General features: G+C 39.0%; 1 protein-coding gene across 1 annotated transcript in view; it reads left to right on the top strand.

The window, feature by feature from the left end:
* Nucleotides 1-5,472: 5,472 nt before the first annotated feature.
* LOC131161471 (sucrose transport protein SUC4) overlaps nucleotides 5,473-21,061 on the top strand; it is a 32,950-nt gene continuing 17,361 nt past the window's right edge. Inside the window, exon 1 of the mRNA XM_058117251.1 lies at nucleotides 5,473-6,577. Coding sequence (XP_057973234.1) covers nucleotides 6,082-6,577 — 496 coding nt within the window. The 5' untranslated portion in view covers nucleotides 5,473-6,081. The remainder of the gene's footprint in view (nucleotides 6,578-21,061) is intronic.

Here is a 21,061-nt window from a genome sequence, read left to right as displayed (position 1 = left end):
CAAATTCACTTATGATATAGCCTTATAAATCAAAAAAGAGGAACAATCAAAATTAACCTGGCAATGGCAAACCACAAAGCGATTGGAGTCACTAGACAAGGCCACGAGGGAAGACATGCGTTGGCTGATTGGCCGAGTGGCTGGCGACTGGTGAGAGACGAAGACGACTGGGCGAAGCTGCAAGCCGCAAGGGAAGACTGGGTGAGGCCGCGAGGGAATCGTGGCTCATGGTTGTGGGTGGCAGCCAGCGACGGTAATGGGAATCGCCGTCGACTCGACATCATGGGATGTGGCTGCGCAGCTGGAAAGGATAGTTTGAACTTTGAAAATTGAAACAATGAAAGTATGAAAATGAAACCCTAATAGGATTTGAGAGGGGCTGCTTGTGGCCGTGTGGGCTACTAGCCACTAGGTTGTTCGTGTCAATATGTGGCGTGGGGTGTGTGGGTACTGCCGCACTGGGCTTTCCAATTTCCATACTTGGGCAGTGGGTTGTGGGCTCTTGAGCTTTTATGGGTTAATTAGTAATGGATTTTTAAGCGGTTTGGCGGATATCTTCCGGATAAAATCGACCCGACCCGCTAAGGAGGCGGATATGAAAATTAAAAACCATATTCAACTCATTTAGCAAACGGTTGATGATAAGTCGGTTAAAACGGATCGGATGCGGGTCGGATTAACGGATTTTTATCCATTTTGCTAGGTCTAGTTCCAACTTTTGTGTAATTCTAAAAGAAATTAAGAAAAGACAAATTACTGAACACAGTTTATATTTAGTTTCTGGGATTTTTGGGATTTTTGTAATGAAACTTAAAAAAGCGTAAATCCTAATTGGAAATTTATCATGCATAAAAATAAGTAAATAAATGCCAGATTCAATGCTAGAATAATGAAAGAAACAAATCCTGCAATCATTCTATTAAATAAAAATACTAACTTTAAACATAAACCCAAACAAAAATATCCAAAGAAAATATTTAAATGCTAAAGAAGACTCCAAATAAGAAAAACAAACTAAATAATGACCTAAGCAAATATTAAAGATTCAACGCAAAACTTAAAAAAAAAAAAAAATCTAAACTAAATAATTTAAACTAAAATAAAAATTCAGCCACAACTTTTTATTAAACAAATAAACGAAATAAAGGGAGTAGAAGAGAGAGAAATATTCAATTTAAAAACTAATTAATAATATTTAAATAACAAGAAAATCAAACTAATTTTTTTTTAATAAAAATAGATCCAACAATTGTTTAAGATTCAAATAAAAAGTAAGGAGAGAGAGAGAAAAAAAAAAAGTTGGCCATGAGAGAGCTGCTGTGCATGCCTCCTCCAGTCCCAGCCTTGTCTTGTGCGGCCCGAGTTGCTGCTTGAAAGAAAGAAAAAAAAGGACCTCCCTAAAAAAATAACCTAGCTAATACCTCCCTAAAAGCAAGCCTCCTTTTCATTTATCCTCCTACCCTCCTAAAAAGCCCCCAAGATTCTTCAGCCCAACGCCCACGTTTCCAGCTTATTGCATGCGGCCCTCACATGATCACATCAAGCTCTTTTTTTTTTTTTTTTTTTTTCTTTCTTCCTTTTGTTAACATGTAGTTGGTTCTGCACTTTCAAACCTAATTTTGACCTTCCTACAGCCAGTAGTTCTCAAAACTTAAAACACAAAAGTTGTAAAAAATTTCCTCAGCTTTCCATATAATTTTGAATCATTTTAATTGAAGTTTGGATGAGAAAGTTACACCTAGATTACAGAGTAATGTCGAAATAGTCCATAAAAATAGCGTATGGTAATTTCACGTCTAATTTCAACCTTGATGCAGTTTGTATCTCTCAAAACACAAAACATGAAAGTTGTAGAAGGTTCTTTTAGATTTTTACAGCACGTTTAATCATTTGAATCGAAGGTCGGATGAGAGAGTTACGCATCGATTACGAAGTAATTTCTAAAACGGCCTCTCTTGTGTGGATGGCTCGGCTTTTAAAAATTATCCTTTAATGTTCATGAAAATCCTGGATGCTCATAGTCTTGATTTGGACTCCACCTCACGTACACGACACCTCTTCATGCTCACGATCCGCGTACATTCTAATCTCAGATTTAATTTCCTTAATTTTTCTTGCAATAATAAAATACAAAACCCCGTAAATTATTGAATAAAATTCCAAATATTATAAATTGGGTGCAATGTTAAAATATTGAACATAATTAGGCATTTAATTAAAATTATAATCCTCAATGCATGAATTTAAATGCCTAATTACGCAACTTTGACACCTAATCACTGATTGTCATATTTGCATTAATATTTGAGAGAAGACATTAAGACTATACTCAGCTTATCACATCCTATCATTTGGTAGTGTATTGATTATATTGGTACATATCTGCTTGTGTAAGAAGCATTTCCGTGTATGTAAATTTTTATATATTTTGTGTTCCAAGTGTAGGCCTGAAGAGGGAGACTAACCTTGTTGATTAGTCCCGGATTGACTTAGACTCGGTTAGGAAAGTTATGACACCATCCTAATAAGATGCGGTTGTAAGTTAAGGTCAGCTCAGTTAATTAACCCGATTGTAATCGGTGCCGCTCCACTCGTGAAGTGAACCTTATAGTGGAATTCTTGTGTTGGTGAGCCAAGACAGGGATGTAGGCAGTATTGACTGAACCCCGATAACAAATCGTGTGTGCACTATTTGTATTTCTGCAATTTATATTTCTGCACATGTATGTTATAGTGTGAATGTTGTGTATGATTTAAATTTCCCCATATTATATTCATTTGTGTATTTGAAATTGCATAGAAAAACCTTAGGTTGTGAAATATTGCTAACATCTGATTTAACTTATGAATAAGTTTTAAAATTCCAATTCACCCTCTTTCTTGGGAATACACCAAAGCCAACACTTTAAGTATTCCTTGTGTATGCTTTTGCTCATTGTTTCATCAAGGTTCGTATGATCCTTATGTTTGCTTTAGTATCAACCTGTTATCCTGTATTGAGTTAGAGTGCATAGGTTGGATAGTCATAAGGGTCACGAATGGGTTGTTATCATCAAAACCTACTGGATTGGGATATCTTAGCCACTAAGACTAGTAAATTGTTTCCACATATTATTCTTGCTATCATACTTGAACATAATTTGAGTTTGATAAAAAAAATTTTATATCACTTAATTCACCCCTCTCTTGGTGCTAGGGGTGGCAAAATGGGTTAACGGGTTGAGTTTGGGTGGGTCATAAATGAGTAGGGACAAAAAGGGTTCGGGTTTGACTAATATATAAACCCAATCCCATTCGTTTAATAAACGAACAACCAGCTTAAAAATATAATTTATTTTTAAAATTTTTTTTTAAACATTTCATCTAGTAATAAAATGACATAATTTTTTTTTTTAGGGCTTTCTCATTTCTGCAGTGCGGATTGCCGTCCCTGAATAGGTTTTGGGGGAAATTCGAAAAATGGGGAATGAGGTCATAAGGGTTGCTGTCGAGTGTTGATCTCAGATCTGTGTAGTGGTTGATTGAGAGAACTAGAAGCAATTTTGTGAAACTGATTGAATCACGTTTGTGGGGGTTTAAATCAAAATCAATTTGAGGAAAAAGAAAATGTAGAAGAGAAATTAGAAGAAGAAGAAGAAGAGTTGCACTTGGCTTTGCCCTGATAGGTGGTGATGGTGGCCTCAGCAGACGGTAGCGGTGGCTGCAACTATAGGCTCTCGAATGGTTGTAACTTGGAAGCACGGCTGCATTGGTAGAGCCGTAAAGGTAGCTACATTTTAGCTCACAAATGCACGACGGCACTCGCGTGCGTAAGAGAGAGAGAGAGGCACAGAGAGATGAGGCTGTGTGGCTAGGCCGAGCGCTGAGGCACCTGCAAATCTGTTGTTTGCGACTGCAACTACCTCTTCTTGTTCTTGAGAGGCCAAATGGAATGGAAATCAGGGAATGAGCGTGTAGGGTTAGATTATATACGGTGGGTAGTTTATCCAAACTTGCCCAATTCTTTTATTAAACAGGTTGGGTTCAGATTGACCCATTTATAAATAGGTAATCTTGTATTAAATTCAAACCTAATTTAAATAGACAAGTAATAGGTCACTCATCAGGTTCTGATCCTTTTTGCCACCCCTACTTGGTGCCAAGTGATTGGACCAACAACCTTGAGACCTATTAGCCAAAACCGAAGCAAATAATACCATGTGAGAATCATGAGAAAATTTCTATACTAACATTCTTGTGACACATTATTTAATCAATAAAAAAATCATATCTCTATTTTGATCCATATATAACTGAAAATTTCTTATACCTATAATCTTAATGTAATAGAAAGCTTGTTATGCACTTGGATCATCTTAAAAAATAAATATTATTATGAAAAGTGCTTAAGTTAAGTACTTATAGCAAATAAGTGGTTTTTGATTTACACCTAAATAAGCACTTATTTTAAAAAATACTTTTCCAAACTAAATTTTTTTTTTTAGAAAAATAAGTATTTTTTGAAAACTTATTTTTCTAAAAAAAAAAAAAAACATATTTGAAAAAGTACTTATAACAAATAATCTCAAACTACTTTTTAAATAAATTCGTTTTCAGATGAAAAGTACTTTTCTATAAGTGATTTCAAATGATCTTTTATATATACATGTATATGTGAGAGTTTCTTTAATTTTTTGAAGAAAAAATGATTAAATGATTGAGCTATCTTGTGTCTTTTGACATTATGATGACTCAAATTTTACATGAATCTTAATTATATATTAATTTTTGTGATCTAAAAATGTAATTCATTAATTTTTCTTTGCCAAAATGTCATTAATCATTATTCTTTCGGTGCAATCTATTTTCTTGATTTCCATTTGTTTATTTTTGGGCATTGTACAAATCTACAACTAATTCGCGCATTTAGCTGGATAATCAAGCAACCATTTATTGTAAAGAAAACATAAATACCATCTATAATTTATAGACCAGTGGTACAAATCTACAACTAATTCTATTACGTGCATTTAGTTAGATAATCAAGCAACCATTAATAATCCATTTATTATTTATTAAAAAGAAAACATAAATACCTTTCAAGTGAGTAAATATCCTAAGCTTGTATCGAATTTTAAAAAAAGTTATTATGTGATGCAATGCACATTCATCGGCTTTAAAAGTGAATAATTTTTATAATCATCGACGATACTTCTAAATTAATTGTTTAGATTACATTATTTGACAAATACATTTAGTAGGATAGTAGGTACAATCATTATCACCGTCCATAAACCCCACTGCCCAACAAGCTCAATAATGTTCACTAATTTGCGGATAGCTCCATCAGAAGGTCCTATTAGGGCTGTCCATTCTAATTATTTGTTTCCATTGCACGCTTCTAAGCACATAGGATTAGCCCACGAATCGTGTACAAAAAAGCACACTCTCAATCTGCCATTATAAATGCCATTAAAATGGACGAACTAAACTAAAGAGATGAAAAAGATTCCAAGGATTAAATACTCAAGAGGCAACCCAAAAGCAGGCCACGCAATTCACACCCGCCAAATTCTAACAAAAAAGGTCGGGCCGACAGCCGACCCAAGGCCAACAGGCCGGGTCCCAGATCCTTGCCCAGGCCCCACGGGCTATGATTCTGGTGGGGGCAATTTCGTCATTTCTCCTTCCCGCAAACAAAGCTGGCAGTTGAGCTTTGGTATTGTTTTAGCGCTCTATATTAAAATATCTGATTCTTCCCAAACTTTACCCTCACTGACCACTAAAAATTTCCACTGCGGTCAACCGCCGTCCGTTTCCGTCACCTCCATCCTCGCGGCTTGTCCGCGTCGGGCTTTGGCAGATGCCCCATGCCCGTAAATTCGTCAACGGATGTGGGCATTTGCTGATTCACATACACTTTCCCACGTCGTCTCTTCGCTCCACCTGGCACGGCGGCTCAGCTCCTCAACCGGCACCGGGCGCACCACTACGATCACCTCCTCCGCCTCCTCTGCCCCAGCTCAATAGATAGGGAGTGAGTGTGGAGAGGGGAGCATCGTGGAGGACAGACACAGGGAAAGAGCGGGTAGAGGAAGCGGGATGACGGTCCCCGAACGCCACCGCCAGAGAGGTGGAGCCGTCGCGGGGACTGCGCCGGCGGTTCGGAGCAGGGTCTCGCTGAAGCGGTTGCTGCGCGTGGCATCGGTGGCGGGTGGGATACAGTTTGGTTGGGCTCTTCAGCTGTCGCTTCTGACGCCGTACGTGCAGGAGCTGGGGATTCCGCACGCGTGGGCCAGCATCATATGGCTGTGCGGGCCGCTCTCGGGGTTCCTGGTGCAGCCTCTGGTTGGCCACATGAGCGACCGCTGCACCAGCCGCTTTGGCCGCCGGAGGCCCTTCATCGTCGCCGGAGCGGCGATGATCGTGTTTGCCGTTCTGATCGTCGGCCACTCCGCCGATATTGGAGGGTTGCTCGGTGACAGGCCTGGTGCGAGGCCGGGAGCTGTGGTTGCTTTTGTTATAGGGTTTTGGCTGCTTGATGTGGCTAACAACACGACTCAGGGACCTTGTAGAGCTTTGCTCGCCGATCTTACTGGTACGCCCCTTTGTTTTGTTCGATTGCGCGCGTATATTTTTTTAGGCAACTTTTTTGCTTCGATTTATTGTCTTTGCCTTGAAATTCAGTCTTTTAATTGCAAATGAAACCCTAATAAGTAGCTTGTACGTGAAACAATTGTGCTTAATTGAGCCTCGTTCATGGATGATCGTATTCTAATATATTTGGTTTTTGAATTACTGAAGCAGTGGCTGAATTTACCTTTTTCATTTTAGCTGAGATTTTTCTTATTCAACAGTTGAATATTGAATAGTCAATTTATTAAAGCCAAACGAGGAGGAAGAACAACAAGGAGAGGAGAGCAAACATCTGTCCCCATTCCCCACTCAGCTAGCAATCTGCTGGTATCAAAGCAGGCCTGAACAAAACGACCATAATATATTCAAAATACCATTGAAGCAAGTGAACATCGCAATATGCAAAGTGACACACTATTATCAATGTATCTTCTCTGATGAGTTTGCTGCAAAACATTCCCCGGTTTCAGCTGATCTCTGTAACTTCCCTGCCCTGAACGGCCTATCTTTCATTCCTTTAAGGAGCTATCTTGAATTGCTCTTCTTTGCTGTAATGTTCCTGGAATTCATTATCAATATAAGATATACACTGCATCTTAGTAGCTCTTTTCTTGCAACTCATAATATTTTCTCCCTTCAAATTATTCTGCATCTGGTCAATTTTTTTTTTGCTTCCATGGTTCCATAGCTTTATAAATGGTTGAAAAACTTGGATCGTCCCCCTCCATATTTCCTTGGTTCAAAAACAACTACAACAACCATGACCACGTCCACGACCACGACCACCACCACGACCAAGTCTTAAGGCCCACGGGATTGGATGCAGTCTTGTTAATATCCTTTGGTAAATGGAGGATGTTAAATCCTTATCATCTCATTGCAAGTTATTCTAAATCTACCTCTACCCTATCTATTGTCACTAGCATTAACTAGCTCATTCCTCGTGCATTATTTGGCCTAAGTTGCACTGCCACTCCTCCGTTATTTTATCTTCTACTGTTGCTGTGCCTAACTTACCGTGAAAGTTGTGCATTCGTTCATTTATCTTTTAGAGTTAAGGCTTGGTTCCACCACCTAGTTCTCTAACATGTTACCCTTTCTCATTCATTTTTTATGCATATATCTAATGCTAGTACTTTATGGTGTAGTCAAACTTCATAACTTTACAATCCTTACATGATAAATGATTTGCCCCTACTTGCCTTTTATTTTGTACACTCTTGAAGTTTATTTAGTGTTTTTCTCTATTCTTAAAGCATATATTCATTGTTATGAGATCATATGATATGGAAAAGTCTAAGATCATAACACCAAACTCATTTTTATCTCCATATTCATGTACCCCATCTATCCTTTTATAATCTTTATTGTTCTTTTCAATGTGACTATTGCTCTTATTAATATTTTCTTAGTCTCTGATATTTCTTGCATGAAATTATTCATATCTTCTCAAAATAGTCTTTTAAGGTTTTCCTCTAAGCCTATTTGAGGAGCATAAGTAGTAATGACATTTATTATCTCTTGATCAAAGACTGTCTTGATTTTTATGATTTTATTTCTTATTCTTTTAACATATGTAGCACTATCATTTAGGTCTTTTTCCTAAGACCATATTGATTTTGTTCTTTAAAAAATAAAAAGCATCTCGAGTCCATAGTGCCAAAAGATTTGGGATTTATTAACAGCCAAACATTCTTTATTCTGGCAGACTTATTCCTATCACTTGGCCTCTATATTCCCAGTCCCCCTTTTTATCTTGCAAAAAAAGCTGTCCTGGTGAGCCATGAATTGAATACAGATATATATCAAAATGGGCTGGCGAATGAGTCTACCAGCTGTCTATTTTGTATCTAAACCTCTGAAGCAACGTATACATGAGTGGGCCTAAGAAAACTATCAGGCGGTTAGCCTTCGAAGTAAGTAGATCAGCCCTTTGGAATCTGTTTCTAGAACAATAGGACATTTACTAGTGTCTGATATTCTTTTGAGCATTAAGATGCTATCATATAGGGCCCTGAATTCAGCAACTGAAACTTGAACATATAACAGAGGAATGAGAGCAGCCTGTAAGTAAATGACCAACTTTGATTTCATATAAAATATAATTGTAGTGAGAACGAGAATGTTGACACATGGCAGTGTTAAACGGAAAGATAGTATAATGATTAAGGAATGTACATATCCATGATAAGTAAGGTGTAAATCCAGCAGAAAATAAGATGAGAGACAATTATGATGGTTTTAACACTTGCAACTTAGACCAAATAATGCTGTGGTCTGGAAGAGTGATTTAGTTGATGTTGAGAGTCTGTGAGAGAGGGAGTGCTAGACATATAATGGATTGAATCTTGGTAGTAAATGAAAGATTTGACAATTCTCCAATTTTCTGAGGATAAATTGAAAATAGGTAGTAAATATGGCAGAAAAGGACATATAGCTTACCAGTTAGTGGGACTTGCTTGTTGGTGGTGGTAGTGTGGTGGTTGTTGTTGCACAACCTGTACTCTCTAATTAATCCAACTTTTAATGTCTGGGTGTGGCCATAGAACCATCTCACACTTACCTTTATGCAATCTTGACAGCCTTCATTTTTTCTCTTAGATAACAAAAATGCATTAAAATCTAAATAAAAGTACAATGGGTGGAAAGGATATAACATCCTCCATGAATAAGCTAATTATAATAACCACACTGCCTTCCAATCTGTTTGAAGATCAGACAGCGATATGCCCCCCCCCCCCCCCCCCCCCCCCCCCCCCCAAAAAAAAAATCCAAATGAATGCGCCCAAAAAAAAAGAAGCAAGAAAGCTGGCATTATCCCACAGTGCAGAAGGAGAAGACATCTGAGCTTTGAATACCCTCACATTCCTCTCAAGTCACAGTGTGTGAAGATTTTCATATGCTGCATAACCAGCCATACACTTAAAGCTCTCTAAATCACTGAGATCCAAATTAATGCTAGCGACCCACCCTTGGATATGTTGATCTTCAGCCCTGAAATCTTCTCAAATTCTTGACAAATGAGGACCTTTTGGAATTTCTCACACATTATCCACTAGAAAAAAAAAACTGAGGATGGGCACCTCAACCCTCCTCCCTCCCAACAGATCCTCACCACCCCTATACTGTGGGGCATGGGAAAGCGACCTAGTTAAACCATCAACGATAAACCCCTAGACTGAACAAGAACAGAGACAAGGGTACCCTTGCCTTAACCCCCGAGAAGCCCTAAACTAATCCCTAGGATGTTCGTTAGCAATCGTCGAAATATTTGTAGAACCAAGACACCCTTTAATCCGATTCCCCAATGCTGGTTTGAAACCTTCTTATCCGTCACTTTGTCCAAGAAGCCCCAATTCACCATGTCATAAGCCCTTTGAAAATTCAATTTGAGACCCACTCCCTTCTTATCTTTTCCTTCTCACATCCTCAACCACCTTGTTAGCCACTGGACCACAGTCCTCCCAACACCTGAACATTTAGGGACTTGTATTATACTGCCATCATTGAAGTAGTTGCTAAAGATGTAGCCGTCAAGTGCAACCGTGGCTGGGGGTTGGAAGTAATTGAGAGTTACCTTGTTGGGCCATGTTTTGAGCTCATTTCATTTAGTGGGAACTCATTCATCCTCTTTCTTCAGAAAATAGGTAACAATATGTTTCTGTAGAGATACTATTATTTTTGTGTGACAAAGAGTGTTTAATGGGAAAAATAAAATGATCTTTCAAACCCTTGCAGGCGAACTAAGCTCCTGTTAGTCTTGGATTGCTGCTGCACTTGTACCGCTGGGCTACTGGTTCTATTTCAGTTTGCAGTAGTTTGTGGCTGTTTTGGGGTGTGATTCTTTTGGGCTGTGGTTGTCACCCTGTGAATGATGTAGAATTCCTTCTCTGAATCTGACAGAGAACTATGCTGCTACTAGTTTGCTTGGTAGTGGTGTTCTGTATTTGCCTTGATGTTTTCCTATTGTCTTCTTTGGCCTACTTTTCTCTTTTAAAGTTTTGCCTGTAAGTGGTACTCTTGGTTGTTAGTTGCTAACATGTGTTGTGCTGCTTGTATAATCTTCTTTCTACCCTTTCCTCCGTTTTCTACTAAATGGTTCATTTGATTCTTGTCAAAATGAGAAATTGTGGAAATGTGAGATATATCTTGCTTGTTCATAATGGGACTTGGCGTCATATAAGGTTACTTGTAATGGAATATTGGGTGTCACGAGTTGATTGTTTTACTAGACATGACATTGAAGGGGGGGGGGGGGGGGGAGAGGGGGACAAGGTTTACCTAGTTCAGATACAATCTGGGAGTAGCTACAATACAAAATGAGGTAAGGGTATTTTTATGATTGGTTGGGAAGGTTGACTAATTCCATGTTGCAGGGACTAGGGGATAAAGATGCTTGTGCTCATATATTCAGTACCCTTTTACGAGAAGATTTTCCTATGTTCAAAGAATGTGATGGCCATGGATGGTTACATTTATTTGTTTATTGATTTTGATAGAAAAGAAGATTTTGATGGTTATATTTGTTTAACTTGATTAACTATTAGATTAGGAAATCATGTGGGAATCTTCAAATAAGGGGTTGCAAACTGTTGAATAATTGAGTAAAATGGAAGGCCTAACCTCAGTGACAGGTCTCTGCTGCAATTTATAATATTTGTAAGGTACAATACCAATGACCATAATATTCTTACTAACTCACACTTATATAACTCTAACGCATATAATAATAATGCTAAATGACTAAAAAACCACGAACACTCCACCTCGAGCTGGATCATATATATCATATGCTCATGGCTTGTTACAAATGAATTTCACGCGAGCCCCTCCCAAGGCTTTAGCGAATAAATCAGCAAGCTGAAACTCATACTTCCCATAAGTGATTGTAATGAGCTTCTATACAAGTTTCTCTCAAATAAAGTGGCAATCAACTTCAATGTGCTTTGTCTGCTCATGAAAGACCACGTTGGAGGCAATATGAATAGCAGCTTGATTATCACACATTAACTCCATAGGCTGAGGATGTGAAATACCTAGTTCTTTCAACATGTTTTTCAACCAAACAAGTTCATATGTAGTGTGCGCTAGACTTTGCCACCATAGTTTGTTTCTTACTTTTCCAAGACATCAAATTACCACTGACAAAGATATAGTAGCCTATTGTGTATCTTCAGTCGTAAGGCGACTCAACCCAATATGCAATTGTATATCCTTGAATATGAGCGTGGCCTCGATCTTGATATAAGAGACCTCTTCCTCATGCACCTTTGAAATATCTCAAAATGCGATTTATTACATCCTAGTGATTTGTTCTCGGGGAATTGAGAAATTGACTCACAATAGCTGTTTCAAAGGATATATCTGGTCGAATGACTGTAAGATAATTCAACTTTCCAACCCTATCTCATCTAAAATATCAAGAACATACTGCCTTTGAGATAAGATAGTTCTTGTACAAGATCTCGATACTTCTATACCTAAGAAGTACTTCAATGGTCCCAAATCCCTTTTTTGAAACTTAGTTTGCAGGAAATACCTTGGGCTTTGAATACCTTGATCATCATCACCAGTAATCACAATATCATCCACATGCACTGTAAGAAAAATCCTTTAGGATGGAGTATGGTGATAAAATACAAAACCGATCTACTGCACACCATTGAAGGCCAAGCTCAAGTACTACAATACTGAAGCCACCAAACCATGCCATTGGAGATTTTTTTAAACCATATAGTGACACTTCTTGAGCTGACACACTAAGCCTGACTCCCCCTAAGCAACAAACCTAGGTGGTTGCTCCATATAGACCCCCTCCTGAAGATCACCAAGTAGGAAAGCATTCTTCACATCTAAGTTCTAATTGGTGTAGAGGCCAATGATAGGTGGTGGCTAAGGTAATAAACAAACATATTGAGGCTAGTTTGGCTACAAGGGAGAATGTGTCTGAATAGTCCAAGCCATACACCTGAGTATATCCCTTAGCAACAAGGTGGGCCTTCAATCGAGCTAAGGAACCATTTGGATTAACCTTCACAATGTACATAGTGTACACCTAATGACAACCAACCACAAACTTGTTAGGAGGAAGGCATACTAAGTCCCAAGTATCATTATCCTATAAAGCGCGCATCTTTACTATCATTGCATTCCTCCACCCAAAATGGGATAGGGCTTCAGAAATAGATTTTGGTAAAGCACATAAGACAAAGTACTAACAAAACAGTGATATGAGGGTGACAAGAAATCATAACAAATAAAATTAGAGATTCGATATTGGGTACAACTATGTTTACCTTTTCGAACAACAATGGGCGGATCAACATCTTGGGAAATAGGATCATCTGATGAGAGAACTAAAGGCATAGAAGTGGAAGCTAGGGGAGGCTCTCCCTTGAGTCATTGTGTGTATACCTGCGAATTGGGATGATGAAAGATATGAGAAGGACTCAAACTGGACTAAGATGTTGGAGGATTGGGATTTGGGCACAAATATTAGGTTAGGATTTGGAAGACAAGACAGAGGAAGGGACTTATTAAGGTCAACATAACTCAAGGAATTAGAGTAGTATAGTGTAAACTCAAAAAAGGTTACATCAACAGAGAAAGAATTGATGTAAAGTAGGGCTATCACATCGAAATTCCTTTTTGGAACACCAGGAATACCCTAGAAAAATGCATTTGATAGCGCGAGGATCCAACTTATCTGTTCTTGGAGTTAACTGATGGACAAAAGACACACAACCAATTAACCAAATATACGAGGAAGAGAGCACAAAGGAGCCTTAGGAATGATATTGAATTTGGGATTTTTGCCACCAAGGAAAGAGGATGACATTTTATTAATGAGCAAGCAGTGAGCACGACATCACTCCAAAAAAATTTGGGGACATTCATTTGATATAATAGGGTACAAGTGACATTGATAATATGTTTGGTTTTTTGTTCTGCAACTCCATTTTGTTGTGGAGTATGAGGACAAGAAGGTTGATGGATCATGCCAGAATTAGTCATATAGGTACTGAATTGGGTATTGAAGTACTCCTTAGCATTATCACTACGAAATATCTTAAATACAACCAAGTCAACCTGGAGTAGTTATCGACAAATGTAACAAAGTACCGACCCCAATTTCGACATGACATGACTCGGACCCCAAACATCAGAATGGACGAGCATGAAAGGACTATCTGCCCATTTTTTTGATTTAGGAAGCAAAAGGAAAACGATGATGTTTCTCCAACTGACAAGACTTGCACTCTAAGACTAGACATAGAACTCAAGGTAGGAACTAGTTATTTTAATTTGTCTAAGGACGGATGGCCAAGGAAACAATGGATTTGAAATGGTGTAGCAGTGGCTGTGTAGGCAATGGGAGAAGAGAGCGACTCAAAGTAGTAGAGTCCACGAGCCTCACGTCACATACCAATTGTCTTCCTTTTCTTCGGAATAATCACAGAATCAGGAAAGAAGGTTACAGAGCAATTTAGTGCCTTTATAAGCTTACTAACTTACATAAGGTTGAATGGGGACTTAGGAATGTATAAAACAAAAGAAAGAGAGATGGAGGGAGTAGGATTTGCTGTTCCTATCCCTTTAATTGTAGTTGTGGGCCCATTAGCAAGGGTAACTTGAGGCAGATTTTTAGAATATTGGAAGGCAGAAAAGAAGTTTGTCACACGTGTCACATGGTCAGTAGCAGCAGAGTTGATAATCTAAGGACTAGTGGGAGAGATACCAGATGACATACAAACTGTAGGATCAACCTTTTGAGCAAAAGATGCAATATGATGAGATGCTTGTTGGGATGTTTGAAACTGTAGGAACCTTGAATACTCTTCCTCTGAGATAGTTATAGTACGCTGTTCACCTGAACAAATGCTTGACGATGGAAACACACTTTTGGGAATTGAGGACACTGTCCCAACACATGCACAACCTCAATACAGCAGCAAGTCAGAAATACACAGTGAACAAAATGCTCTTGGGATTCCTAAGGTGAATTTTTGGACCAACTAAAACAATCACAAGTGAATTTTCAGACCATTCGAACCAAACACAAATGAGTCAACCGTTGATTCAACCACGAATGAGTCACCAACAACTGGACATAGCACTGCCACAGCCCTGCAAAGTCAATGTATAAATGCTGTCACTGCTGCAAGAGACCTAAACGACCGGACATAGCACTGACACAAACCTAAAATCAATATATAAATGCTGCCACTTCTCTAAGAGACCTAAACAACTGGACATAGCACTGCCACAACCTTACAAAATCAATGTATAAATGCTGTCCCTGCTCCAAGAGGCTTAAACACATTCCCAAGAAACCAACATGCAGCTGTAACAGTACCAAACAGACTCTATACAGTAGAACATCTGAAGTACACAGTGAACAACATCCTCTTGGAATTCATGGACACCATCCCAACACTCAATGTTTGACAACCGGAGCAAACCACAAGCACACAATGAACAATAGAGATAAAAAATGAATCAAGAACACGGCAATATTACTGGTTCAAGCCTCAATGAACTTTATAATTACTGACCAATAGCTTCAAGCATTAGCAAGAAAACATTCCTGGAATGCAGTACATGAACAACTAAAAAAGGTGATGACTTTGGACAAAAAAGATAACAAACAACTTGGTATTATGGTGCGAGGAAGGATTCAAGACATTGGGGAGGAAATCGGAGCAAAATGGCTGCTCAAAAATGTCTCATGTGCTGGTGTGTGGGGTCGGCACTGTCAGCACATGGGGACTCGTGGAGGATCCTATGGCTATGAAATTTGTAGGGCTGGCAGATCGGCAGGTTCTGTGGCTTGCTATGTGGTTAGTTTTGCAAAATATGAGGTATTTCTTGAGGTGTTGAAGAGGACAGAAGCATCCAGGATTTTTTCCCGTGAGTGCATTATTTTCCAGCAACTACTGAAGCTGCTCCTGGACTTTGGTGATGTTGATGATCCTTCTACTGCAGCAGGTTGTGTGGTATTATAATATTTAGGTTTTGATTTAGTGGCGATTATGGAATTAGGGTTTAGGTCAACCTGGCTTTCATAAAATGTTGAGTAATTGGGTAAAATGGAAGACCTAATCTCAATGATAGGTCTCTCCCTCTATTTATAATATATGTCAAGTACAATAACAATGACCATAATACCCTTACTAACTCACACTTATTAACAAAACTCTTACACATAATAATAATGCTAAGTGACTAAATAACACTAACACAGACCACCATGACTATTCTAACAAGCTAAGGTGGACTTAGGAAATAAACAAAAGAATCGGCAACAACCAACAAAAGCACCACTTTTTGTTTATTGTTTATAAGAGGCGATCCAGCGCGCAAACAATTTCAATTTCCTGTTTTTTATTCTATTTTGGTTTATTTTATTTAGGGTAATTTTATTAGGGTCATATTTTTGAGGTTCTAGGATATTTTTATTTAGGCAGCAACATTCTAGGTTATGCCTTTACGATTCTAGTTTGTTTGTTTTTTTTTTATAACAAAATAAGATATGTTAGATGAAAAGAAGAGAAGGTACAATGTGTGGGGACAACACCACCAAATAATGAAAAAAATAAAAATAAAATAGAGGAAAAAAAAAAAACTAAACAATATTAGCCAAGGAGCCCCCTTTTCAAACCCTTTCCATCATAGTTACCAAGATCTTCAAATGTCACTTAACTTTAAATCCATTTTATTCAAAAGATTTTTAGCTTTTAAACCCTTCTTCGGAATCTCCACCATGGGTATAGGAAAAATTCCATCCCTACTCCGTAACTTGTTCACCAAACCATTGTTATAAAAAATAGGAACTACCTCTAAGGTTTCCAATGGGGGTGGATGGACATACGATAAATCCCCTATTTCATCACAAGAATAAAAAATGTACTAATATTGTTCTTGAATCTCATCTAATAACAACCTCCCACCACAATCAAACTCACTAATATCATGACTTTCTGAATCTGAAAAATGCCCCCATTTCTTTCCCATCTTTCCTTTACTAACCTCGTTACTACATCCAACCTTCGTTTTTTCCCTAGGGTCTTCCTAAGGATGGCAAAACAGGTTAAAACCCAGCGGGTGACCTGTGACCTGGCCGTTTAAAGCGGGTTTGGGTTTAATACAAGTTGACCCGTTTATAAACGGGTCTATCGGGTCAACCAGACCCGACCCGTTTATTGAACAGGTTAGGTGGGTTCAAGTCGCGGGTGACCTGTTTATCTATATATATATATAACTAAACCTAACCCTACCCTCTGTCCCTCTCCATTTCCTATTCCCTCAGTCAGCACTGCCACATGACCCGCACCACAGTCGCTCGACTCATAGTCCGCAGAACTGCTCTCGCTTAGTCCCTTCTGCCTTTGCAGCTAGCGCCTCACCCTCATGCCTCACTCTTATGAGTCATGGCCTCACCTTGCAGTCCTCATCTTGCCCTCTCCCTCTCCCTCCCCCTCTCCCTCGTACCTCAGTCGGCACTCGACAACCTTCGAGGCTTTGACTAGTGAACCTAGTTGCCAATTCTGCACAAAACGCCAGGACGCAGGCTCCAGAAGAGGGATGCCCAACGAATGAGGAAGCCCCAAAAACCACACACAACTTGTCCAATTTGCCTTCCACCCTCTCCTTTCTTTCCCTTCTCTCCCTTTCGTCTACGGCTACCGAAGTACCAATTCTGGACGGAGATTGGATTGAAGAGTGCCTGCTTCCCCTTCATCGTGAATTGTCAAATTACGTCTTTGGGTTGCAACCTAACCTGCCATTTTGGTGTCATTCTGTTGCATTTTTTGAAAGGTGGGTGCAACGGGATTGGGGCTTGGATCTTCAATTTTGTGTTCACGGCCCTCAGACCCGTCCCCCCTAGAGTTCATTTTTTATTTTTAAGAAAAAAGTGTCATTTATATGAAATATTTTAAAAAATTTAAATTCTAAATTCACATTTTAAATGGACGGGTTTGAGTTTACCTATTAGTCATTCGTTAATAGTCAACCCAAACCTGAGCCCGTTTAATCTCGACCCGTTTATGACCCACCTGAACCCTGCTTGTTAACCCGTTTTGCCACCCCTAGGTCTTCCACAATACTCAACTCTCCTTTAGAATTTCTCCTTAGTAGCTTTGGCACTGACTTACTAGAATTTTCTCTCTTTTCTTCAAAAACCCTCTTCATTTCAGCACCCATACTAGCTGCCCTCCTACAAGCATAAACCTTTTAACCCTAAAATCTATTAGCATTAAGGCTCCAATTGTCAAATTTCTCCTCAAACCCAAATTTTATTTATTTATTTATTTTTTCCATATTGCCTTCTACCACCTCTTTAGTATTTCACACAATTTTCATGCCAAGATCTTGTTTCCAATCTAATATGCTACTAGAATTCTGTACTTGTTGATCATTCCGATTTCCAACTCAAATCTTGGAAAATTATATGCTAGATTTGGATTCCATTAGCAGAATGTTTACATGATGGCCCCCATCAATTAGCGATGGTTGGTTCCTGAGGTAAAAGATCGTTGCTGGCGTTAGAGTCCTCGCCCCCAATACTCATTTCCTGATATCTAGGAGCAAAATTTTTAACTTGCACTTTATTCAGAACGAACAAGGAGTTACTCAAGTTACCATTGCTAGCACACATGGGCCTGAGCACCACCTTGACCTATTGCTTGAAACCCATTTGAAGCGAGCCATCCTTTGAAATCCAAAGAATCAACCTTTCCTAGACATTGGGCTTTTTCTAATAATTGCCCAAATTAGTCAAAAAAGAAATTCCTCCTTTTTCAATAACTTGGGCCAAGTCCAAAACGAGTAATATACAGCCTGGCCCAAATCTTTTCACAACCTCCTCCCTGAAAGCAACCCTAGCCGCTTCTAAGATGATCGCAACACCATTTGGAATCCTAGATTCCTTCACACTTTGATTGATAGTTTCCAATTGATTTGTGATGGCCCAATGTTCATTCAGTTGTATCGCACTAGCACACCCTGATTTCCAGAATTAACTTGGCTACTGCAACTCTCTCCATCCCTCTATTTTCCTTCCAGCATCACCTGACTCCACAATTTTTGGTGTGTAGAACTATTAGAACCAACACCTCCAGAATTCACCCAAAAAACCTTTGCTATCTCACAAAAGTCACTTACGAATCTTTGCCCCCCATTGCCTTTAGTGCCTCCAGGAATAAACATTGAAAATCTCTTTCCTTACCACACTAGCTCTAACTCCCAACACTTTCTAACCATCGTCCACCTAATCAACATCCAATACTTTGTGAAGCCCATTTGAAAACTTCAAACTCCTGCTTCTTTAGCGAACCTAACACACTTGTTATGAGAGGCATCATTCTCGACCACAAGCAAAACAAGATCTCTCCAGCCTTGTATAAATGCAGATTGAAGGTTTTTTCATTCAATCTAAACCGGTCACTTCAACATAACCCAATACCTCTTTTGCCTTCGATAATTAGGTCGGCCATAATTAAACATTAAAAGATGTCTCATGCTTCGAATAGTATTTGAAGGCCCAGGAAGGGTTCAAGCAAAAGGTCCAGGAAGGTTGTCGTATGGAGAGAGAGTTGATAGAGTCGCCAAAGGTCGAGTCATTGGTGCAGTCTTTGAAGGTCCAAGAAGTAAGCCTCTGAAGGTCTAGGAAAATTTCCGTAAGAAGAGAGCCTTTCAATAGTCTAATGACGGTTGGCGAGATAGTCGATAGGTTGTACTTTGTCGTTGGCGAAAGATGAACGGGCCTTGATGGCCAAGGATGGCTTGCTGTAGCGAGGCGCAAACGGAGAGGAAGATTGTTGGGAGTTGAAAGGGATTTCTAGTAGGTTGAATAAAAATAGGGTTCAATTCCTGTGGATAAGATGGGACTTCGGTTCGGTTTCAAAGCTAGGGCATCTCAATAAAGAGGTTTCAAGTTAGAAAATTTAGGATGAAAGTGATCAATGAGACTCACCAATCGCCATCCTTGCTTTCGTTTGAAGGTGGGTGACGTTGAGATGAGAGCATCGTGAAGCATGACTTGATTTTGACCTAGAGGTTTGTAGGTTATTATTTAGTAAACTAGTATTTTAGTTTAGGTTTCTTAAATTAATTTGCTTATTTTCAAAGCATTGTAAGCCTATAAATAGGCACTTGTGTATTAGTTTAGGGATTGGAATTGAGAACTTAAGTTCTTGGACATAGGTCCTGCATCAAGTGGTATTTTGGCACTCTGATCCAACACAGCTGTTGAGTTTATTTGACAGAGTGAACGATTTTAACTTAAATTGCCATGGTTGTCAGTGTTCGATGGGTTGCCAACAAGTTCTAATTCAAACTTGTTGTGTTCATGATTTCAATTCAAATTACATTGCATCAGCCCCATCTTTGCCACCATCCTCAATTCCTCATACCAACCACACCTGCCTGTCTCTAAACCATCCCCTTCAACCCCTTTTTTTTCTCATTCACTACTGCTTAAAAGAATCTGAATCAGTGGCCAAATCAAGGATCTAATGCCCACATGCAATCTCCATGACCTTGCTCCTCAGTACTCCCACAATTAATGAAAGCCAGCCTCCATTGTCGCAAGTTTCCTTTGTCGTCCGGGACTTCGCCAAGATCAAATCCATGCCAGTCATTGACAGAGCCCTAGCGGCTGTTCAAGCAGTTGTTGCCATGATTTCATAAAAGTTCCCTGGAGTTTCTGGGCCATCGAGCCACTTCAATATCCAAGAAGTTCCATAACAGTCTGTTTCTGCTGTTTGTGGTGACATCATGTTGTCAGAAGCTGCCTTGCTGCCAAAGAATAGATCTGTGGAGGAGAGAACCTCCCCCTCTATGAACTTAGGGTAACTTAATGAGCTACCCTTCAAATAATAAGTAGTTCTAAACGATCTGGACTAACTGGTTCAACCAAGTCGGCCAAAACTGATTAAATGAACTGAGTCAGATCAGATCAGACTGAACTGGTTCATCAAGACCAGATCAAACCAGCCTGGCAGAAGTGAAAACAATGATGCTTGAATTAGCCTTTGAAAGAGTTGGCTTATAGGATGAACAAAGTTGATCAAACCAGCCTGGCTGCATCCAAACAAGATCTATTTTAATTTCCTAAAATTTATTTTATTTTTGTTTAGGGTAATTATATAACGGGTCATATCATCAAGATTCTAGGATGTTTTTATGTAGGAAGCAAGATTCTTTGTTATGTCATTAAGATTGTAAGTAGTTATTTTTTAGGAAACTAGTATTTTAGTTTATTTAGGTTTCTTAAATTAGTTTGATTCTCTTGCAAGAATTGTAGGCCTATAAATAGGCCTTAGTTTTTGGCGATTGGAACTGAGAACTAAAGTTGTTGGATGTTGGTCTGCATCAAGAGGCCAAGTTCTGCAACTGCAATCCCTGCACCTCTCTCTCTCACACACACATGCACGCAAAAAGG

Source organism: Malania oleifera, chromosome 8 (assembly GCF_029873635.1).
Source record: "Malania oleifera isolate guangnan ecotype guangnan chromosome 8, ASM2987363v1, whole genome shotgun sequence".
NCBI lineage: Eukaryota > Viridiplantae > Streptophyta > Magnoliopsida > Santalales > Ximeniaceae > Malania > Malania oleifera.
Note: the sequence above shows the minus strand (reverse complement) of the source record. Positions and strands in the feature narration are given on the sequence as shown.